This window comes from Saccopteryx bilineata, chromosome 6 (assembly GCF_036850765.1).
Source record: "Saccopteryx bilineata isolate mSacBil1 chromosome 6, mSacBil1_pri_phased_curated, whole genome shotgun sequence".
NCBI classification, from domain to species: Eukaryota; Metazoa; Chordata; class Mammalia; order Chiroptera; family Emballonuridae; genus Saccopteryx; species Saccopteryx bilineata.
Genome location: NC_089495.1, coordinates 151,868,230 through 151,893,364, shown reverse-complemented (window position 1 = coordinate 151,893,364; position 25,135 = coordinate 151,868,230). Strand labels below are relative to the sequence as shown.

Sequence of the window (25,135 nt, the reverse complement as noted above, 5' to 3'; positions counted from 1 at the left end):
GAGTGACAGGACCCGTCCAACGGAACCGAGGTATAAGGGTCCGCCAAGCTCTCTAGAAACGAGGGGGTTTCTTTCCACCAAACCGCCTCTGCAAATGTTGACGGTCTTTCATCTCTCTCTAGAAATTAGACTTCACACTTCACGTTTCCCGCTTTTTGGATGAAAATAATTTCAATTCCTTCTCACCAGAGCAACTCTTCGCATTGTTAGTTTCAGAGTTTTATTTTGTGAATAATAACTTTGAAGGTGTCGGAGAATAAATCACGCTTGAACGGTTTTTAAAGTAAGATGAGAATGTGAGGTGATAGCCTGGAGTTTTCTCTTGTCAATGAATATCTTCCTGAAACTCAGATTTATCATCTCTACCGATCTACCTCTCTCTGCAAGGTAGAAAAGGTTGAAATAGAAGTTTGGTTCTGGAAGAATGACCAAAGTGCAGTATGTCCCAGTAGAGCCCAAGCTCTACCTGGATCAGGCATCCCTGATTCGACTTCCCAGTGCAGTAGGACACTCCTGCTTATTGGCAGGGCTGGCAGCCTTTTCGGGACTACTATTGAGGTGGCTATGAGGATGCTACTGTTAAATGCCACCACAGGAAAGACACGACCGACACACAAATTAGTTGCAATAATCACACAGGCAATTTATTACTCACAAATCCTTTTGGCGTGCCTGGTACAGCTTAAGGGGGCCCTGTCAGCATGTTTCTCTCAGCTGGCTTTGGTTAGAGCTCAGAGCAGCGTGGAGACAGTCCACATCAACGTTGGAGTCTGGGCGACTACTGTAGCAGGGGCCCATCAGCTTTAGTACCTTTTCTGGCCAATGCCTTCTAACAGGTGTCAATCTACAGGATTATCACCTCAAACCACCTTTTTGGGAGTTCCTTGCAGGGAATTCTCCTCTATGTCAATCTACTGAAATGTTTACATTAAACCACTTTTTAAGATGTTCTTATTTACATTAATTTACGAAGTTAATGTAAATAACACCAAGCTATTTCTTATCTAGGTATAACTTCACACACATACTAACTGGGCTCTGTTTGAAAGTCAGAATCTGTTTATCACATTATAGAGTTAGAGCACCAAGTTACTTCTTATCTAAGTGTAACTTCACACACATGCTAACTGGGCTCTGCTTGTAAGTCAGAGTCTGTTTATCACATTACAGAGTTATGGCACTAAGCCACTATATTAATTCCTATCCAAATGGCATGACTTTATTTAATTTTAATAATTATTTTTAATATCATCTTAATTACTTTTATATATCTTCCATATTTTTATATTTCTATATATTTAATTACTATAACCTTATATTACAACACAGTAGTTATTGAACATTAAGGGATTAGGCAATAAGAGGCTAACTTTGGGTCCTGGCCGATTGGCTCAGTGGTAGAGCGTCGGCCTGTTGTGTAGGAGTCCCGGGTTCGATTCCCGGCCAGGGCACACAGGAGAAGCGCCCATCTGCTTCTCCACCCCTCCCCCTCTCCTTTCTCTCTGTCTCTCTCTTGCCCTCCTGCAGCTGAGGCTCCATTGGAGCAAAGTTGGCACGGGCGCTGAGGATGGCTCCATGGCCTCTGCCTCAGGTGCTAAAATGGCTCTGGTCGTGACAGAGCAACGCCCCAGATGGGCAGAGTATCGCCCCTGGTGGTCATGCCGGGTGGATCCTGGTTGGGCCCATGCGGGAGTCTGTCTGACTGCCTCCCCATTTCCAACTTCAGGAAAAAAAAAAAAAGAGAGAGGCTTTGTTTTGAGACTAGAGTTAAATCAGTGTGAAGACTAGTAGAAGATGTAACAGAGCTTGTCTAGCCTTTTTTGCATACATTACAAGGATAACTTTGAGAGATCTTTAACTTTGTAGCTTCAGGTCTTTTGTCTCATTTGCAACTTTTACAGTTTTGTCAATTTTTTTAATGCCAACAATAAAATTTGTTATTAACCCTTAGAAAAATACCTGTATACTGCTGAGACAGGAGTATAGGAATGAAATTTTGAGTTTGGTGAAGAAGGCACGGTGGCCAGAAATAACTCTGATAGTGATAGAGGTCAACTTAACTGGTATCACAGGGAAATGACAGAATGATGGGAAGCATCTCTGAATATACCTGTCTTCCATTCCCAAAGTTGACACTTATATAATGCTGAATCTATTATAAACTAGTTACAAATTGCTTTTCATTGTTAAATCAAGTGATAAATGAAAGCCATTCAGATGAATAAAGCTTATGAAGATACGTGGTCAACATGTTACAGGGGGTTCTCGAGTTAGGACACAGTTCTGTGACACAGTTCCATCCCTATGACAGTGATGTAACCTGGATTTTGGTGTAAGTTGATACACATCCTAGCCTAAGTCACTTACTATCCTAACACAGTTGTAAAATCATAATCTAGAACACAAAAACACAACTAAGCCACAGAAAAAGGAAAAGGACATAAATATACTGTACTACATGCTGTACTGTAGTAACAAAAAATGAGTGTAAAAAAAGTGCAATGCTAACGGCATGAGCCGAAACACGTCTCAATTTTTTTAGGTTTTTATGGGAGTGAGTGTTGTAAAGTTAAAGCGTCGTATGTCAAGACTGGAGGTTGTCGTAACCCGAGGATTCCCATAATTAAAATATAATCCTAGGGTTGTCATTCAAAAGAGAAGAAAAACTATTTAGCACATTTTTTTCTCTTTATTACTAAATTATTCCTTTAGAATGTTGAAAACTATAGCAATTAAGTTTTGCTTTGCCTTCTGATTACCTGATGTAGTTAGTCTTCCTATTTCTGATTCTTTTAAGCTCTAAGTTGCATAATTTCATCATTCTTAACTATGGGTATCCACAGGAGGGGAAGGAGATGAGGGGCGGTAAGGAGGGTAGGGGAAGATAGATGGTGATAGAGATTTGACTTGAGATGGTGAACACACAATAAAATATACAGGTGATGTGTTATAACACCTGAAACCTGTATAATTTTCTTAACCAATGTCACCCCAATAAATTTTATAAAAGTTTTTTTTAAAAGAACACAAAATGACAAAATGTCATTAGTCTTTTTTGTGTGTGTGACAGCGAGAGACAGAGGAAGGGACAGATAAGGACAGACAGACAGGAAGGGAGAGATGGGAAGCATCAATTCTACATTGCAGCATCTTAGTTGTTTGTTGATTGCTTTCTCATATGTGCCTTGACTGGGGTTCTACAGCAGAGCGAGGCTCAAGCCAGCAACCATGTCCATGATCCCATGCTCAAGCCAGCGACCCAACACTCAAACTGGTGAGCCAAGGCTCAAGCCGGATGAGCCCGCGCACTCAAGCTGCTGACCTCGGGGTTTCAAACCTGGGTCCTCTACATCAGTGGTCCCCAACCTTTTTTGGGCCACGGACCAGTTTAATGTCAGAAAATATCTTCATGGACCGGCCTTGAGGGTGGAACGGATAAATGTATCACGTGATGGAGACAAGTGTCAAGAGTGTGTCTTAGACGGATGTAACATAGGGAATCTGGTCATTTTTAAAAAATAAAACATCGTTCAGACTTAAATATAAATAAAATGGAAATAATGTAAGTTATTTATTCTTTCTCTGCGGACCAGCCCAGATGGCCCACGGACTGGTACCGGTCCGTGGCCCCGGGGGTTGGGGACCACTGCTCTACATCCCAGTCTGACTCTATCCACTGGGTTGCCACCTGGCCAGTCAAAATATCATTAGTCTTAAGCAAATGATCATAAATTGTTGAGAAATTTACTTCATAATAAAATTTAAAGTCACGGATGCAAAGTGTATGTTTTTTTATTTTTTATTTTTTTAAATTTTATTTATTCATTTTTAGAGAGGAGAGAGAGAGACAGAGAGAGAGAGAAGGGAGGACGAGCTAGGAGCATCAACTCCCATATGTGCCTTGACCAGGCAAGCCCAGGGTTTTGAACCGGCGATCTCAGCATTTCCAGGTCAACGCTTTATCTACTGCGCCACCACAGTTCAGGCATATGTTTATTTTAAATTGAGCTTTCTGCTGTATTTTATGCCTTTCTTTGTATTTTATGCTTTTTATTTTTAGTGAGAGGAGGGGAGATAGTGAGACAGACTTCTGCATATGCCCCAACCAGGATTCACCTGACAACCCCAATCCGGGCTGACGCTCGAATCTCTAGAATCAACCTACCTATCCTCAGCACCTGAGGTCACGCTGGAACCAATCAAGCCACTGGCTTCAAGAGGGGAAGAGAAGCAAATGGTCGCTTCTCTTGTGTTCCCTGACCCAGGATCAAACCCAGGACTTCCACATTCCGGGCTGAGTCTCTATCCATGGAGCAACCAGCCAAGGCCTTTTTGCATTTCTAAATTGTGTGTGGTTGTAACTACCAACACTAATTTAAATGACTAAGGTGCCCACTTACTCAACAGGAAATTGTTTCACTTTATTTAGTATTAATATGAGAGAAATTGCCTTTTTTGAAAAGATTTTTGCCGCAATCTTATTTTTATGAGACTGTTTCACCCTGACCAGATAGCTTGGTTGGTTGGAGCATCATCCAGAAGCGCTAAGGTTGCAGGTTCAATCCCTGCTCAAGGCACATACAGGAATAGATCTATGTTCCTGTTCCTGTCTCTCTCTCTCTCTCTCTCTCTCTCTCTCTCTCCCAATTTCTCTTTTGCTAAAATCAATAAATTAAAAAAACACTTTGTTTATGTTGTTTTTTAATTTAAGAGGTATTTTTGTATACTGATTAGACTAGCATACCACATTAAAGGTTGGGACTTACTTTACTTTTGTTAATGGAAAGAAATTCCAGTACACAAATGAAAGTACATGAGCTTTCTCTTTATTGTGTGGTGAAAGTGATAGCTTCCAAGTTGTGTCTCTTAGAACCTTCTCCAAACTTATTTATTTATTTATTTTACTTTTAGAACTTGAATCTACCTGGAATTTATTTTTGGATTGGAATGAGGAAGGAATTTTTTTTTTTTTTTTAACAATAGTCACTTGACCCAACACTTTACTGAATAGTGAAGTCTATTCTTACTCTTACAGCTATGTGATATGCAAAATCCCCCCATATATATATATCTGTTTCAGGATTCCATTCTTTTTTTTAAATAATGTCTTATTTTTCAGTTATAGTTGACATAAAATATTATATTAGTTTAAGATGTATCATTAGTGATTAGACATTTATATAATTTAGGAAGTGATCACCCTGTTAAATCTAGTACCCATCTGACATGATACATAGTTATTACAATATTACTGACTATATTCCCTATGCTATACATTATTACAATCCCCATGACTATTTTGTAACTACCAATTTGTACTTCTTAATTTCTTCCCCTTTTTTACCCATCCTCTCAGACCCTCTTCCCATCTGGCAGCCATCAAAATGTTCTCTGTATCTTTAAGTTTGTTTGTTCATTTATCTTGTTTCTTTAGATTCCGCATATGACATGAAATAAATTGCTTGATATTTGTTTTTCTCTGCAAATAGCAAGATTTCATTCTTTTTATGACTGATTAATTTTTCATAGTATATATGTACCACTTCTTTATCTGTTCATTTATTGATGGACACTTAGGTTGCTTCCAGATCGTGGCTGTTGTGAATAATGCGGCAGTGAACGTATGAATTAATATGTCTTTTCTAATAGTGTTTTGGGTTTCTTCTGATAAATACCCAAAGTGTCATTGCTGAACTGGACTCCATTCTTTTTCATTGATCTATTTGTCTATGTTAGTACTATACTGATTTAATATCTTAACTTTATCTTGTAAAAATTCTATAGGGATTTGGATTGAAAGTGCACTTAATTTGTGAATAAAATGACATCTTTACAATACTCTTAGCTTTGATCAGGCACTTTATATACCTGATCTGCCTTATTCCTTACAAACCATATAAGGTATAAATTCTTAGTCTCATTTTAAAGATAATGAAGCTCAGGGAAGTTAACTTATCCAGTGTCATATAGCTTCTGAGTAGCAGAGTTAGTATTTGGATGCAGATCTATATGATTTCAAAGATCATGCCTTTTATTCAAAATGCTTCTAAAAAGGAAGGGATTGTATAAATTAATATATATTGTAGATGTCTATCAAAGCAACTATGCTCTTAATTCAGCTAGTGATTTGGAACATCTTTAGCATTTACCCTGCCATTATTTCTGTGTTGTCTGATGTCACCCCAATGTAGAATTTATTTATTTTTACTATTTCACATGAAGAAACTGAACCACAGAGAAGTTAACTAACTTTCCAAATGGCCTACAGCCAGTAAAGAGATTGGTTGCTGTTTGAGCCCACATACCCTGATTGCAGCGTTCATTCCCCACTAGAGTCTTCAGGTCCTCTTCTGTCTCCTGATCTTCCACCTCACCTCGTCCTATCACTTTTATCTGCACTGAACACCAATTCCAAAGCCTTCATCCTGGCCCTCTACTCCTACTGCCAAGACATAAAAACAAAACGAAACAAAAATAACCTAGAGGTGTTAGAATTGAAAATGTTTGCAATTTTATTGATCAGCAGGTAGAGGAATGAAGGGAAATATTTGTTTCTGATGCTAGAATGTCCCAGTTTTAAACAAAAAAATAACACTAACCAATTTTGAAAAAAAATAATGCTATCAAGAGCCTTCATTCATTAGCTCTGGCTGCCATACAAAATACCACATACTGGGGGGCTCTACTCTTTCTTCCTCCTCTTATACAAAGGACTGCCTCTGGGTTAGGGCCCTGTCCTTATGACTTAATTTAACCTTAATTACCTCCTAATAGTTTCTGTTTCCAAATGCAGTTCACATTGGGAGTTTGGACTTAAAATAGGAATTGTGGGGGAACACAATTTAGTCCATAATGGAATTTACAGGTTCTCTATTCTCACAGTAATTATGTATTACCATAAATATGTGTTTTGAGTTAGTCCTTTTTAGCTAACTAGGAAATATAACTGTTCTTTATACTGCTAAAAATTGGGAATTTATATAAGAAACATGATTTTGCAAACTTAGAAATATTATTAATCTATGAAACAGAGGTAATAATCTATGAATAGCAACAGTCTAAAAACTAGAGGACAAATGAGCAAAGAACAGAATGTGAATAATACAGCTGATTTTTTATGCCCTATTTTAATGTCTTGGATAATTATCTGAATGATTAAATTATGGACTATTTGAATTTCTTTATACTGTTTTGTATGAAAAAATTTTATCTGTGTAGATGTGTGTGTGTGTGTGTATCACTGATATCGAAGAAAAGGGAATTAAAGTGATATAAATTAGTTAAGGATCAATCTCTTCACATTCACAGTCTTCTAAATTAATTTTCAATTTAATTTGTTGATGTCTCTGTTTTCCATACATTTTTCTCTTCACGATTAAGAGAATTGATGATTGCAATGTTACTTAAGAATGCCCAATCATTGTCTTCAGAATTTTCCCACAAGCTGCTAGCACCTGTTCTTCATGTCTTGATGCATGGATAATGACAATTATGTCACAACTGCTACCTTACTAACAAGGATTATGTGAGGCATCCCAATTTTATTTAAATTTTTTTTTCACTTTTGAGAGAGAGAGGAGGGAGAGAGAGAGAAAGAGAGAAAAAGCACATTGATTTGTTGTTCCATTTCACTGGTTGGTTCTTGTGTGTGCCCTGACTGGGGATCGAATCCGCAACCTTGGTGTATTGGAATGGCACTCTAGTCTAACCAACTGAGCTACCCAGCCAGGGCAAGAAGCATCCCAATTTTAGAGATGTTAAAATGTGTGTCCCTGAAGCAATGAACTGTTGTACCTGCTTTTCTTTTTTTTTTTTTTTTTTTAATTTTTTATTTATTCACTTTAGAGAGGAGAGGGAGAGACAGAGACAGAGAGAGAGAGAGAGAGGAGAGACAGAGAGAGAGAAGGGGGAGGAGCTGGAAGCATCAACTCCCATATGTGCCTTGACCAGGCAAGCCCAGGGTTTCGAACCGGCAACCTCAGCATTTCCAGGTCGATGCTTTATCCACTGCGCCACCGCAGGTCAGGCCCTGCTTTTCTTTTTTAATCGGTTTTCCATTTTTTTCCTGAGAACACTATTTATGATTTTCAAAACATAAACATATATGTGGAGAGGGAGGGAGGGAAGAATAGGTGAGGGGAGAGAGAGAGAGAGAGAGAGAGAGAGAGAGACTATTTATACCACTGTACAAATTGCATTTTAAATTTACCAATATTTTGTGAAGATGTATTTCATGGTTTTATTTTTAATGACTACATTGAATTAATTCCTCTTTTGAAGGGCAGTCAAATTTTTTTCGATTTTTCTATTACGAAAATATTATGCAAAACATCAATTTAATAATTGTGCACTTACCTAGCTCTTTTGAGGAAAGTAAATTGCCAAGAGTGGACTGCTGAAGTGGGGAATATGTACATTTTACAGTGTGATACTATCAAATTGTTCTCTAAAAAGATTGCATGAGTATACACTCCCTAGTAGTGTGTCTGAGTGCTCCCTTCCCACTTGAAGACAAAGAGGATGGTGGTAGATGACATCTGAGTAAGCTTTCAGAGGAGACTCAGTTCACATTTCAAAATGAACCCACATTGGGAATATTCATCAGTTCATTATGGTTGACCAGTTGGGATACTTCACTATTATTAGTCTTATCAAGACTTTTTTGATTGAAGGAAAGAGAAATACATTTATGGTGGCTCAAATAAAGAAAAGTCATTTTAGAGATCTCTGGATCCTCAACTGGACCTGTACACATACTGAAAACTTGGAAAATGAGGATTTGGTGTTTTTCTGTCCATCGCTGGGCCATCATGGTATCTCTGTAATCTTGCATTCTAAATCTCTGTTTCTCTGTCTCTTTTTAACTATCATCTTCTATGTTGTCCAAGCTTGATTTAACTATATCTCTGACGGCATGGAGAGGGATAACATGAAATTTCATCATGATACCCAGAATGGTGCACAATTTAAAACTTATCGATTGTTTATTTCTGGAATTTTCCATTTAATATTTTTGGGCCATGATTGACCACAGGTAAGGGGGAAAGTGCTGGGCAGTTCTCACTTTTCTCATTCCTCCCCTTTCCCTGCATTACCATTGTTTATATGTGTGTATATTACTAGTGTCTGTTACTATTTCCCCTCTTCTATTCCTCTCCTACCACAGCAGTCATTGGCAGCAGTGATGGGAAAGTAGTGGAGGGAACAGGTGAGAAATAAGGGCTGGGAGAAAAACAAACTATAATGGAATTTTTATAACATGCCTTCCATCCTGTTTAACTTGACTCACAGGGATAGAGAAGAGAAGCTTATGTTATGCCTATTCATAATTCTGACTTCATGCATGACCAGGCAGTGGTGCAGTGGATAGAGCATCAGGATGCAGAGGACCCAGGTTGGAAACCCTGAGGTCACCACTTGAGCACGGGCTCACTAAGTTTGAGCGTTGGGTCACTGGCTTGAGTGTGGGATCATAGACATGACCCCATGGTCGCTGGCTTGAGCCCAGAGGTCACTGGCTTGAACAAGGGGTCACTTGCTCTGCTGTAGCCCCCTAGTTAAGGCACATATGAGAAAGCAATCAGTGAACAAGGAGCCGCAACAAAGAATTGATGCTTCTCATCTTTCTTTCTTCCTGTCTATCTGTCCCTATCTGTTCCTCTCTGTCTCTGTGTCTCTCACAAAAAAAAAAAAATTCTGTTTCTCACATCAGCATTCCAAGTTCCCCTAATCTTCTCACCATTTTCCAGCTCCTCTGATTTGTATTTATATCCTAGTCTCAAATCTAGACTTGATTTCCTGTATCTCAGTAATTATGATTCTAAATGGTTAGTAGCATTAAGTAAGGTTATCCATTTTATGGAGATGGATATTTAAGTAGGCATGGCCAATACTGCTTGCTTTCTTTTTCTTTGTTCTCTTTCTAACCACCAACATTCCATTTGGATTGAGATGATTTAATTAATATTGATTATTATTATTATACTTATAATGAAAGATCTTATTCTGTTACACTGAACTATAAAGTAACTTTGCCTATATATCTCAGGCTCCCTTGTGTGTTGATTTTTACCATTTAACTCTCCTATTGTACAGAGGAGAGCCAAGCTAGTCATGTTCCAAGCAGAAATACTTTTTCTTAGTATTAAATAAAAATGAAGTTATATCCCATTATCTTTTACTTTACATATATTTGGTTTTGGGCATAAAAGCTTGTCAGGGGTGTTTCATTATAACAGTAAAAAGTCTTTCAGTTCAAACGGTAAGCAGGCTACTTACTGTCCGCACAGTGATACTAGTGTCCACTCTGCATGTACGTATTTTTTTTATTTTATCCCCAAGTTTTTGAATCTCTATCTTTTAACTTCTTTTGGTGTTACATTGAGAAATTATCTTGTTAATATATTAAATTCATACTGTATAAAGCAGTGTGGTATTTTTAAATATTAGTAGACTCACTGAGGTAGTTATTTTGTAAATGTGTTTTGCTTCCTCTTTTTCTTCCCAACCCTTCCATTGTTTCACTTTTACGTAATTTCAGTCCAGTAAGCTGAAATTTGAGCATACAAAGTTCCAACTTTTATTACAACTTCCTTTTTAAAAATTTAATTTTTTTTTTCCATGAGAGAGACAGAGAAGAGATAGGAAGGGAGAGAGATGAGAAGCACCAAATCTTTGTTGTGAAATTTCCTCCTCTTAGTGCAGTAAGCTGAAAAATATTGTTCTAGAACATATATGTTGTTATGGTGATACAGTTTATGACTATGCAGTTTATCTTCATCCCCATTAAGACCTGCTATATGATTGATAATCTTGATCGGGGTGGTATAAATATGAAATATATACCATATCTCCCGTAGATTCATTGTTTTCTAACATTTTGCTATCTAGGAACACATATAGTAATTAAGTGTATAAAGATATTGATATGTTTTTAACAGTTACATTATTGTTAAAGATCAAGTAAAGTTTTAATACTGCTTGTCACATAGTCCATATTTGGGAAATGTTTATAGATGAATGGAATAAGTTTAGCTGGTTTATGATTGAAAGGAAGTTGTAGGAATTGTGGTTAACAAGGTCCGTAGAAAAATCTCTAGAATGGTAAAACTTAATGAGAAACCAAAGAACCAGATTCTATCATAGTTTTTTGTAGGAAAGAAGGACCTTATTTTGTAACCAGTTTACAGTTTATCTATGACTGATAACTAACAGAGTATATGTGCTAGCAAATAAATTTATGTTCTAATTACCATAGATTATTTAAGTGATCTGTGGAGCCTTTTTTCTTTTTTCCTTTTTTCTTATGTTGATAAAGTAGTTATATTCTTTTAAAACTTTTTTTTAAGATTTTTTTTTATTGATTTTAGTAAGAGGAAAGAGAAAGGGGGAGGAGTGGGAAACATCAACTTATAGTAGTTGCTTCTCATATGTGCCTTGACCAGGCAAGCTTGGAGTTTAGAACAAGCGACCTCAGCGTTCCAGGTCAGCACTTTATCTACTGTGTTATCACAGTTCAGGCAAAAGATTTATGTTTTCATTTAACTCAATATATCAGGAAAAATAGTCATTGGCATTTATCAATATTTTAATTTTTTTATAATTTTGAGTTAATTTGAGAAGTAACACAGAGATAGTGAACAACTTTACTAGAAATTGTAATAAAAGTTGTCTTGGCCAGGTAGCTCAGCTGGTTAGAGCATCATCCCAAATCTTAGAGGTTGCCAGTTTGATTTCCCAGTCAGGGCACATACAGGAACAGGTTGATGTTCCTGTCGGTCTGTTTCTCTCCTTCCCTTCCTCTCTCACTAAATTCAATAAATAAAATATTTTTAGCCTGACCAGGTGATGATGCAGTGGATAGATCTTCAGCCTGGAACACAGAGGACCCAGGTTCGAAACACCGAGGTCATTGGCTTGAACACGAGCTCATCTGGCTTGATTGTGGGCTCACCAGCTTGAGCGCAGGGTCACCGGCTTGAATGTGAGATCATAGGTATGACCCTGGTCGTTGGCTTGAGACCAAGGTTGCTGGCTTGAGCAAGGGCCTCACTGGCTTGGCTGTAGTCTACCAGCCCGCAGGCCCCACCCCTGTCGTGGCACATATGAGAAAGCAATCAATGAACAACTAAGGAGCCACAACAAAGATTTGGTGCTTCTCATCTCTCTCCCTTCCTGTTTCCCTTTCTCTGTCTCTCTCATGGGAAAAAAATTTTTTAATTTTTTAAAAAAGAAGTTGTAATAAAAATTGGAACTTTGTATACTCAAATTTTTATTCCATATTTCCCTAAAATGGGTAATTTTTTTAAAGCTACTAGCTGCTCATCAGCTTTTTTTTGGGGGGGGGGTTAGAGAGAGAGTCAAAGAGAGGGTCAGGTAGGGACAGACAGACAGGAAGGGAGAAAGATGAGAAGCATCAATTCTTTGTTGTGGCACCTTAGTTGTTCATTGATTGCTTTCTCATATGTGCCTTGACCCAGAAGGTTACAGCAGAGTGAGTGACCCCTTGCTCAAGCCAGTGACCTTGGGCTCAAGCCAGCAACCTTGGGCTTCGAGCCAGCGGCCTTTGGGCTCAAGCTAGCGACCTTGGGGTCATGCCTATGATCCCACACTCAAGCCAGTGACCCTGCGCTCAAGCTAGTGAGCCGGTGCTCAAGCCGGATGAGCCCACGCTCAAGCCTGCAACCTCGGATTTTGAACCTGGGTCCTCCACATCCCAGTCTGATGCTCTATCCACTGCACCACCACCTGGTCAGGCTGTTTATCAACTTTAATACATATCTTAGAAGTATCCATCTTGTAAATAAAGGTTCCAGTTCTCATATGTATCTTGAATAGATTTAACTTACCATTATTTATGATTCTTTATCTTGCACTTATGTTGTCAATGTACACTGGAAACTTTGACATCTTATAATCTTGTTAAAGAGAAGGCAATCCAGACCCTGGCTGGTTGGGTTAGCAGTAGAGTGTTGCCCCGGCATGTGGAAGTCCTCCTGGGTTTGATTCCTGGTCAGGGCACACAAGAGAAGCGCCCATCTGGTTCTCCACCCTTCCCCCTCTCCTTCCTCTCTATCTCTCTTTTCCCCTCCTGCAGCCAAGGCTCTATTGGAGCAAAGTTGGCCCTGGGCACTGAGGATGGCTCCATGGCCTCTGCCTCAGGCGCTAGAATGGCTCCTATTGCAGCGGAGCATCGCTCCCTGGTGGGCATGCCAGGTGGATCCCAGTGGGGCACATGGGGGGGGGGTCTGTCTCTCTGTCTCCCTGCTTCTCACTTTGGTGGGGGGGGGGGAGAAGGCAACCATTTTTTTCTTTCATAATAGCAAAACATTTTTATTTTTACATTTAATAACACCAGTTAGAATTATGTCAGTAAAGTTTTCATTTTTGCATCACTTATTCCCTTCCTGTTCCCTCTGTATATACATCTCTATATACTTCTACCTTAAGTATTTGTTTACTTACAAACTGTTGTAAGTAACTTTTAATCCACAAACATTATAAAGGATGAAAGAACACTGTGATGCATCCTGTTAGCAAAATGGTGTGTTCCAAGTTCTTACTGCAGAATACTCTGTGTGATGAAGTTCTTCCTGTTGAATGAGTAACTGGACAGGAATGCCATATTTGCTTTTTATTCCTAAAAATGCATTGCTAACTCGTTGATTCTTGAATTTCAGAAAATATATTTGAGTCATCTGAAAATTCAACGTCAGAGATTTTGCTTATAAGGTTAGTTTCAGCATCATTATAGTCTAGAATGCTGTTGGTCTCTTTGCATTCATCTTCTAACTTGTCTAATAATGTGAAAACTCTTCTGTCACTTTTCTTCTCTTTCCCAGTATGAAGACTTTAGAACTCTCAGCTATGTTTAATGAAAGATAACAAAAAAAAAATTCCTAGGAAAGTGGTATCTTCTCTTATGTTTTGTTTCAAAGATATGATACTCTGGGCAAAACACAATAAAAAACTAAAAGATGATGTAATAGTGATGATTTATTTTACTACTAAAACGTCAATCTAGGTGACTCTATTTTATATTTTAGCTTAACTCTTAAAAATAATTGATGAGCTGACCTGTGGTGGCGCAGTGGATAAAAGCATCGACCTGGAAATGCTGAGGTCGCTGGTTCAAAACCCTGGGCTTGCCTGGTCAAGGCACATATGGGAGTTGATGCTTCCAGCTCCTTCCCCACTTCTCTCTCTCTGTCTCTCCTCTCTGTCTCTCCCTCTCCTCTCTAAAAAAAAAAAATGAATGAAAATAAAATAAAATAAATTAAAAAAAATAATTGATGAGTAATAATTACATAATTCCTAGGATGATAAAATACATTCATATAGAAATTTTTCAAGATAGAGTGAATTTTATTCTGTTAAAATGAGTACATTATAGGGTTTCATTTTTCTTTGGAAGATTTCTAAGAAAAGAAAGATATGAAACATTAATGTTTACAAATAAAAAATTGGGTGTAATAGGCCCTTGAGGTACACCAAGGGTTGTTTCGTACCCACACCTGAACTGGTTTGTATTTCCTTCTCCTACCTCAGGTGAAAGGGTTAGCCATTGCAATTCATTTCAAAATAGTAATTTGACCAAGTAAGGAACTTATCTTAAAGATCAAAACACATCTTAATATACAGAGTAGGGCAAAAGTAGGCTTACAATTTTTCATATGGAAAAATTATACAATAATAATTAATAAAAGAATGAACTCTGTTTTGCATACTCACAAATGTAAACCTACTTTTGCCAAACCCTCTATCACTAGTTCATTTATCTTTGCTTAATCCAGTGAAATTTTTGCATTAAAAAATAGGTCTATAAGAGACATGGACAAGAGTGTGGTGGTTACGGGGGGGAGGAGAAGGGGGGGCACAAAGAAAACTAGATAGAAGGTGACGGAGGACAATCTGACTTTGGGTGATGGGCATGCAACATAATTGATTGACAAGATAACTTGGACATGTTTTCTTTGAACATATATACCCTGATTTATTGATGTCACTCCATTAAAATTAATAAAAATTAAAAAAATAGGTCTATAAAAATTCACATCATATGTATATAGTAAATATTTGCCCATTGGGACATCTGAATAGGCCATTTTTGCTAGTTAGAAATACCTCAAATAACAGAATTTTTCTTAAAAAATTTTTTTTTTCTTAAGTGAGTAGCAGGGAAGCAGAGAGACAGACTCCCACATGTGCCCTGACCAGGATCCACCCAGCAAGCCTCCTGTGGGGTGATGCTCTGCCATCTTGGGCCAGTGTTCAGCAACCGAGCTATTTCAGTGCCTGAGGTAAGACCATGGAGCCATCCTTAGCACCCAGGGCCAACTCACTCCAACTCACTCCACCCAAGCCATGGTTGCTGGAGAGGAAGACAGAGATAGAGAGAAGGAAGAGGGGTAGGGATAGAGAAGCAGATGGACACTTCTCCTGTGTGCCCTCGCTGGAAATGGAACCTGGGACATCCCCCACACGCCAGGCCGATCTTCTACCACTGAGCCAAGCCAGGGCCTAGAATTTTTTGAAAAAATTTTTATAAGAAAAGTGTAGCTATCATATAGATCTCACATGCATATTTCACAGTAGAACCATATTTTTAAAATCACAATCTGAGAGAATCATTCAAAACCAAGTGAAGTCAAGGGGATCAGTAACTGCTATGTAATTTTACGTTAGCCCTCAAACAGAAATATGAAAAGCTGTGTACAGTAAAGAAATACTGGTAAAATCCAGTGCCAAAGGTCTTCTTCAAAAATACCTTGCTCCTTTCTAGGAACTGTTGTTAGGTTTTGTAGAATGAGAACCCAAACTATTTTATGATTAAGATTAGTGTGGTGCTTGATATTGCATATGGAAGTTAAAAGGTATATAATTCAAACAGCTTTTTGTAAGTCATATTCTTGAAAAAGAAGTTCGTAATTTTTGAAGCCATGGAAAGCCTTTTTTCTTCCTCATTTGGGAGTCTTTTTGAAGCATAGAAAAAAACGTTAAAATAAATGCAATACGTAGGTGGGAGGAGGTGAAGAAGGCAGCCCTGCTGCATGTTAGGGACAAAGAAAACCTTCAAACCTTCTAGAGGACTGGTAAAGAGGAAGTGGGAGCAAAGTGTTCACAGAGAGCACAGGAACCTAGTCTGGCTCTGTCCTTTGAGGGAAGGGGTGTGGCTAGGCAGGCACATCATGGTCAAACTGTGGAAAACCAAAGATTAAGACAAAACTTGAAAGCAGTCAGAAAAAAATGATGTATCACCTGCAGGAAAACAATTTGATAGATCATGGTCTTCAAAGAAATAACAAGAGATTTAAAAAAAGGTGGGACAATTTACTTATATGTATTTTACTAATATATACTTTACTGGGATAATACCTAAATTGGTGAGTAATCGTGACTTCTTAAACATTTAGTACCTGCCTGGCATATGATAAGTTTTTAGAAAATGTTAGTTATACATATTTTTAGGAAAGTAGCCAACCTTTATGGGATTTAATATTTTTATTTCCTTAGTTTATTTTTTCTAACTTTAAAGTTTTTATTTAAAAATAATTTAGTTTTGCTTGACCTGTGGTGGCGCAGTGGATAAAACATCGACCTGGAACACTAAAGTCGCTGGTTCAAAACCCTGGGCTTGCCTGGTCAAGGCACATATGGGAGTTGATGCTTCCTGTTCCTCCCCCATTCTCTCTCTCTCCCTCTCTCTTTTACTCTCTCTTCTCTCGAAAATGAATAAATACAAAAAACAAAATTAAAAAGAATTTAGTTTTTCCAACTGTACCATTAAAGAGGAAGAAACCACTAACAGTACTATGAAAGAGAAGTCACTTTTGCTACTACTTTTACTTGTACAAAGACAAGATTTAGGAAGCTCTCATTTTCAGGGAAAAAAAAGTTTCGTTTTAGACAATGCTTTTCTTTCATTTTACGTGTTGCTTTAGGAAGAAATATAGGTTTTTTTATTATTGATTTTTATTTAAGTTATTAGGTAAGGCAATGCATGGTAAAAATGAACTGTTTTAAGTGCCATGATTATTGAAGAAATTGTTCTTCAGATTTGCAGTTGATCACCAAATATATTTTTCTCTGTGCAATCTTTCTCACATTTCAGGATACTCATAAAACCCTCCTCTATAAGTATTTCTTTTAAAACTTCATGATTTTTGCCTTACCAGTGGTGGTGTAGTGGATAGAGCATAGACCTGGGACGCTGAGGTCCCAGGTTCAAAACTCCAAGGTTGCCAGCATGAGCATGGGCTTGCCAGTTTGAGCACAGGGTCATCATTATAATCCCAAGGTCACTGGCTCAAGCCAGTGACCTTTAGGCTCAAACCAGCAACCATGGGGTCATGTCTATGATCCCACACTCAAGCAACCCTGCGCTCAAGCTGGAGATCCCAGGCTTAAGCCAGATGAGCCCATGCTCAAGTTGGCGACCTCGGAGTTTCAAACATGGGTCCTCCACATTCCGGTCTGACTCTATCCACTGTGCCACCACCTGGTCAGGTTCATTCTTACCACTTTTATGTTACTTCTATTATCAGTCAACAAAACAAACTATTGTTATATCATCTTTGGTAAGATTTCACTAATTTTTTATTTTACCTCTTTTTTGTATTAATAGTAAGTGTAATGGCTTTGAAGCCAGACCTGAAATACCGTCCCAAATTTGTATGACCTTATCTAAAATTTCTACTAAATCTGTACCTTAGTTTTCCCGTCTCTAAGGAAGATTAAATATGATGTATGTAAAACACTAAGATCCAATGTTAGATTTTACAGCTATTGCCTTTAAACATACTTAATTGAAGTGTTACCATAATTTGCATTCCTTTCTATATATTAATCTGCCTATCATTCATTCATTGAACATACATTTATTAAATAACTAGCTCAGTGTGCTAGCACTGTACCAGTGTTTGTTCTCCTGAAAGCTGTATTTTAGTTGTACTAAGTACTACAAAAAACTAGTGCATTATTTTTTCTTTCACAGATTTTAAGAGAAAAAGTCATTTGGTATAAAAGTTGTTCAATTGATCAGTTTATTAGTATGTTTTAAATTTTTATTCAAAGGAAAACATTAAAAATCTTTACGGTTGTTTTATAGCAATTCCACTTAAAATGCATTCTCTGGACCAGCCCTGACCTGTAATGAGATAATTATAGAATTTGAGAATAAGCTAAAATTTACAATCTCACAGTTTCTGTGAATCAAGAATCTCAGCTTTGCTTAACTCAGTTCTTTTGGCTGATGACGTAGTGGTTGAACTGTTGTCCAGGCTGCAGACTTTATCTAAGAAAAGACTGAAGGAGGATCCACTTTCAAGCCCACTCACATACACGGTCTTCCTCTCAGGGAGCCTCACATGACAGCTGGCTTCCTCAGATAACTAATCAAAGTAACAATGAAAGCATCCAAGGTGGAAGTCATAATTCTTTTATAACCATTTTTATGGCATGATATCTCATCATTTCTGCTTCTGCTGTATTCATTTGCAGATAAAATTTTGTTTCTTAGTGTACTTGGTGGTATAGAAATGAATGCTTCATATGCTAGAAGCTACTGTCAACATTTGACCAGTTTTCATAATGCAATATACCATGTGCAGATTTAATAACAGGGTCAGAGTTAATCATAATAATTTACTGGCATTGAGCAAGTGGTTTTGGCAAAAAGTTTAAGATTAGTCTAGGTTTTGTAAATGTGCTAATGCTGTTATGCTGAAATCAGATAAATTTAAGCTCTTTAATAAAGACAAATTCTTTATTTTTAACCTTTTAGAAATTGTAGTCTCATTGCAAGAAGCCAGATATTAAGTCCCAAAACTAGGTTGCTATTATTCTTAGCTCTAAACCTTTAAGTGAAGGAGGCAATAAGCTAATGTCTAATCTCTGTTGAAATAAATGGATGTTAAGTTTACTTGAATCCTAACCCTTTGAGGCCTGGTCAGGAAAGTAGAGACATTGACAATTATTATATTGGAAATCAAAAAGAAAAATTCCACAAAGAAACAGGGACACAGGATTCATTTTCTGTTAAGAAAATTATAGTTTCCTCTAGAGACAGCGGTGGATCTTACCTGTGAAGGTTATATAATACCAAGTGCATTTTTAGATTAAGGATTTAAAATTATCTGTTATTATAAGCATTTGTCAGATTTTTGCAGTTTTTAAATGTGCACATTCTAAACTAGAGTTCTAGAAATTTTCTTGGGGATATTCTGGGATTTAATTTAAAACCTTGAGAACTTGATTTATTCTTAGAAGCATATTAATTTTTTATATTAAAAGTGCATATATTTGTCAAGCTTTATTAATATAAAGTATTTCTGCACATAATGTTGACAGTAATATATGTGATTTTTAAGTCAGTCATGTCAAACACATTCTGTTCATGCATTCATAGTTAAACATTACAAGAGCAAACTCAACATTAGGTATTAATGTTGAAATTTCATGTATGTATCTAGACTTGGTTTCCTTAATATTGTATTCATTGACTTGAAGTAAACTAAAATATAACTTCTTGGTACCTTGATTTGAATTTTAGGATCATATCAATGATAAAGCCTTAAAAAGCCATGAATAATATTTTCTTGTTGGTTTCCTGAGTTCCACAAGATCTGAGATGGGGTGGTAAGGGATAGAAGGGGTAGCATGGGTCATTTGTTCTTTCTGACTTTCTTAAAGTTACATCTAATGTTTTGTGTGTGTGTTGGTGGTGGGAGGTTTTATCCCCCTCGTCATTTATTTAGTAATGACAATTTTTCTTATTTTTCTATTATTTTTCAATCAATTACATGCTCATTCTTGTAGCCAGTTCTGTAGGCTTATTCACATTTTAAATAAGTAACAGTGAAAGTGAAGGAGAGAATTCACATTGTTAGATACTTACTATGCATTTTCTGTGCTAGCTGGCTCTTACATACTAAACACTTAATCTTCAACAATCCCTAGAAGGTAAGTGTTACAGTCCAAGAGACCAAGATTCACAGACCTTGAAATCACATAAATTGCCCAGGAAGACACAGCTAATTAAGTTTCAGAGTTTTAAATTTAAATCCAAGACTATCTGGCGTCAAAGCATGTATTATTCTTCACTATATCAAATTGCATTGTGGAACTGAAGTCTTTATTAAGTTTTCTGTAGGTTAAAATGAGCAGTTACCATATTTAGCTCTCATCAAGGAAAAAAATATGTATCAGTAAATCTGGACTGCTTTTCCTTTTATGGGATAATAGTTCTCTTTAGCTAGCATAAATCATTGTTCGTGTCACAGATGATAGTTTAATAAATTTTTCTAGCTCAGTGTTTTGCAAGTTTTTTAACCTATGCTCCCTTTCACAAACCTTCCTTTAATGTTATTTGAAGCTTCAAAACAAATATTATTGAATACAAATTGTTATACACACATACGCACATACACACACACACATACACTCACACACATACACACACACACATACACACACACACTTCTAGAATATAACCCTAGGAAGAGGAGAGATTATCTTATCAGTTGAGATTAAATATTTTTGCTGCTTTAATGTAAATTCCAGATGTTGTTGTTTGTTATCAGATGCTCTTCTCTATCATATCTGTTTAAATATATTTTCATAACACAGTGTTAATAATAGTTTATAAGTGGGTTGTACATGTTTTGAATCCAAAGTCCTTTTAACAGTATGTTCTTTAAAAAGTCAGATTACTATGGAATTTTCATTTATTAAGGCAAGGGGAAGGTACGTGGGTATATTCTTTTTTTTTAAAATAAATTTTTATTAATGTTAATGGGATGACATTAATAAATCAGGGTACATATATTCAAAGAAAACATGTCTAGGTTATCTTGTCATTAAATTATGTTGCATACCCCTCGCCCAAAGTCAGATTGTCCTCCGTCACCCTCTATCTAGTTCTCTGTGCCCCTCCCCCTCCCCCTAACTCTCTCCCTCCCTCCCTCCCAAGTCCTCACTCCCCCCACCCCTGGTAACCACCACACTCTTGTCCATGTCTCTTAGTCTCGTTTTTATGTTCCACCAATGTATGGAATCATGTAGTTCTTGTTTTTTTCTGATTTACTTATTTCACTCCGGGATGTTATCAAGATCCCACCATTTTGCTGTAAATGATCTGATGTCATCATTTCTTATGGCTGAGCAGTATTCCATAGTGTATATGTGCCACATCTTCTTTATCCAGTCTTCTATTGAAGGGCTTTTTGGTTGTTTCCATGTCTTGGCCACTGTGAACAGTGCTGCAATGAACATGGGGCTACATGTGTCTTTACGTATCAATGTTTCTGAGGTTTTGGGGTATATACCCAGTAGAGGGATTGCTGGGTCATAAGGTAGTTCTATTTGCAGTTTTTTGAGGAACCACCATACTTTACTCCATAATGGTTGTACTACTTTACATTCCCACCAACAGTGGATGAGAGTTCCCTTTTCTCCACAACCTCTCCAACATTTGCTATTACGTGGGTATGTTCTTAATGATTTTGGGTCAATCACTCCAAAATCACAACTTCTTGCTGCTGGATTTTTTGTTTTGTTTTGTTTTGTTTTTGGCTTTTTTAATATCAGAGTAATATTTTCTGGATGTTTTATTTTTTGTTTCTAGTTTTCAGTTATTGTATAAGATCAGTAAAAAAAATAACAGTAACAATTTTCAGAAATCTACTTATGGAAACCACCTTTTAAAAGTTATCAATAGTAAACAACAGTTATCTGGAAACTATATATTAATGCAATCCTGGAGTAGGTAATAACATCTATATATATATATATATATTTGTATTTTTCTGAAGCTGGATATGGGGTGGCAGTCAGACAGACTCCCATATGTGCCCCACTGGGGTCCACCCGGCATGCCCACCAGGGGGCGATGCTCTGCCCATCCAGGGCGTCGCTCTGTTGACCAGAGCCATTCTAGCGCCTGAGGCAGAGGCCATGGAGCCATCCCCAGCACCCGGGCCATCTTTTGATCCAATGGAGTCGTGGCTGCGGGAGGAGAAGAGAGAGAGAGAGAGGAAGGAGAGGGGGAGGGGTGGAGAAGCAGATGGGTGCCTCTCCTTGTGTGCCCTGGCTGGGAATTGAACCTGGGACTTCCACATGCCAAGCTGACGCTCTACCACTGAGCCAACCAGCCAGGGCCATCAATATATTTTTTTATTAATTAATTTATTTATTTTTACAAGGACAGAGAGAGGGATAGATAGGGACAGACAGACAGGAACGGAGAGAGAGATGAGAAGCATCAATCATCAGTTTCTTGTTGCAACACCTTAGTTGTTCATTGATTGCTTTCTCATATATGCCTTGACTGCGGGCCTTCAGCAGACCAAGTAACCCCTTGCTCAAGCCAGCGACCTTGGGTCCAAGCTGGCGAGTTTTTTGCTCAAGCCAGATGAACCCGCACTCAAGCTGTCGACCTTGGGTCTCGAATCTGGGTCCTCCGCATCCCAGTCTGACGCTCTATCCACTGTGCCACCGCCTGGCCAGGTGGTAATAATGTCAATATATTGTATATCAGTGTTAACACAGATATTTCTAAGGAGTTAGGAGAATCAAAGGAATGAAGGGTACTATTAACTTTGCCTTTTCTGCAGGCTATGTATTTATGCTTTTACATTAGTGGTAAAACATATAGGAAGAAATCGTAGGAGAGCTCTACAGCATGCTTAGAACAAAGATTTACGGAACAGTTTGAGGTTTTACTGAAGATTTCATCTGCCAAACGTTAGGTTGTGAAAGTGCTTTAAATTCCTGTCATAGACTTTTAGAGCTATAAGAAACCTAAGAAATCAGCAGCAGTGGATCAAGGAATAATATCAAGATTAGGACTCAGAGAAACTGGAGCAATTTGTCAGAGTGGGGTAATTAAAAGGATAATTTTATCAGGATAGGAAAATAATACCTTGTACAATGCTTTCTGTATAATTTGTTAAATTTATTTTTAAAATATTTTCCTTCCAGTAATATGACACAACACAATATAGTGAGAAATAGTATAATAGCTCAATTTTCCAATAGTAGTGTAACCCTATGTTATTATCCTGGCTTATGTAATTTTATATTAAAATGGTAATATTTAAGAGTGTAAAACTTAAAAAAATTATGACAGTACCAAAAAAGGTACTATAGAAGAACCTTTTCCATCTTTTCTAAGAGCATGTGTTCAGCTATGCTTTAAGCTTTGTACACTTTACTATATACTTCAACTAAAAATTAATCTGTTCATTGTCACTTCTGTGGAAGTAAATATTTTTGACCACTTGATCTAGTACCCAAAGAAAGAACTTCTCAGCCTAACTACTTTATGTTAATAGATCAACATCCCCAGAAACAATCAACTTCTACAAGATATAAATTTAATTTTTCATAGTTATTAAATGTCCTGAGTGTGTTTATTTCTGAGTATAAGCAAAGCTTTCATTGTTAAAGAACCTGCCAGACTTTTTACAAAATATGCAAGTCATCATCAAAATAGGAACTTCACTTTGGGTAGTTTGCCTTTGAATTGACACTTGAATGTGTTTTGTATCGCATATTTTTCATTCTGTACTAAAAAAGCAAATAGTTTCAACTTATTCTATAAAAGCGAATTTTATATGTCCCTAAGATTAGATAGAGTGTAGGTTTTTTGACTGCCTCTGCCCCATTTTTGTTTTTGAATAAGTTAAATGAATAGAAAACACAGGAAGGAAAAATGCAATTGAAAAAAATATGTGCATGGTTCTCACCTGATATCCTTGGTGAAAACTTGAGTTTTCTTTTAGCTTACATGCCCTTGGTTTAGGATCTGTGGGGTTACATTTTTTTCAGTTATTTCAGTGGTAAGTGCACATTTAAAAACTTTCAAGTAATTCACTCTGAAGTAAATTTGAAATTTTTGTACATCTTATTTTGTAAAGACATTGAAAGCTAACGCTGCCTGATCTGTGGTGGCGCAGTGGATAAAGTGTCGACCTGCAATGCTGAGGTCGCTGGTTCAAAACCTCAGGCTTGCCTGGTCAAGGCACAGAGAAGCAACTACAAGTTGATGCTTCCCACTCCTTGCACCTCCCACCCACCTTGCCTTTCTCTCTCTCTCTCCTCTCTCTAAAATCAACAAATAAAAAAAATAGGCCCTGGCCGGTTGGCTCAGCGGTAGAGCGTTGGCCTAGCGTGCGGAGGACCCGAGTTCGATTCCCGGCCAGGGCACATAGGAGAAGCGCCCATTTGCTTCTCCACCCCTCCGCCGCGCCTTCCTCTCTGTCTCTCTCTTCCCCTCCCGCAGCCAAGGCTCCATTGGAGCAAAGATGGCATGGGCGCTGGGGATGGCTCTGTGGCCTCTGCCTCAGGCGCTAGAGTGGCTCTGGTCGCAACATGGCGACGCCCAGGATGGGCAGAGCATCGCCCCCTGGTGTGCAGAGCTTCGCCCCTGGTGGGCGTGCTGGGTGGATCCTGGTCAGGCGCATGCGGGAGTCTGTCTGACTGTCTCTCCCTGTTTCCAGCTTCAGAAAAATGAAAAAAAAAAAAAAAAAAAATATATATATATTTTAAAATGTCCCCATCACATAAGAATTGTGTGTATGTGGTTTGAGTGCATCTGTGCACATATGTGTGTATAAAATAATTGGAGAGAAACATAGTACATAATCTGGTAAAGCCTTAGGATTGTGATGTTTTTTTATTTTATTTTCTTGAAAATAAAAAATGATTTTTATAAGAAATGAAACTGAAAAGAATTTTAAGTCAGACAATTTAAAAATCAGTACTTTAAAATTAGTGTAGTATTCATTTAATTTATTGTATTTAAATTTAGTTGGTAAAAAGAAGATTTAATCACACTGAAGTTTTATGCTGTGTGTCTAATCTGTTCAAACAAACATTAAATATTTGAACATTTGGAGGGTTTAAAAATAATATTTATTTTTAAAACATATACAGGTGTTCTGGGGATTATCGGTTTGGTTATTTATAGTATATTAGAAATAGGGAGCAAGCCCCACCTAGGAACTTCCCTATAGTTTAATTTTTCCTTCTCCTCTGCCCCCTCCCCTTTATTTTCTACTCCACTCCCTGTCTTTCTCTTAGTATATTCTGTATCTTTTCTGGTAGATTAATTCTAGGTGACTGATTGAATCACTAA

General features: G+C 37.5%; 1 protein-coding gene and 1 non-coding gene across 8 annotated transcripts in view; both read left to right on the top strand.

Annotated features, from left to right (window-relative positions):
• The window catches only part of POLK (DNA polymerase kappa), a 140,980-nt gene that overhangs the window by 328 nt on the left and 115,517 nt on the right, over positions 1-25,135 (top strand). Inside the window, exons 1-2 of one of the 7 annotated variants that reach the window (XM_066234918.1) lie at positions 13,712-13,731; positions 15,168-15,299. The exons of 5 other annotated variants lie outside the window; for them this stretch is intronic. Coding sequence is in view for 1 of the 2 variants with exons in the window: in XM_066234919.1 (XP_066091016.1) it covers positions 15,246-15,299 (54 nt within the window). In the remaining variant the exon portion in view is untranslated. Of the gene's footprint in view, positions 1-13,711; positions 13,732-15,167; positions 15,300-25,135 lie in introns of those variants that run through there. One more of the 7 variants, XM_066234919.1, reaches the window with a different exon arrangement.
• On the top strand, positions 1,376-1,451 carry TRNAN-GUU (transfer RNA asparagine (anticodon GUU)). Its single transcript has one exon. It is a non-coding gene; the product is annotated as a tRNA-Asn (tRNA).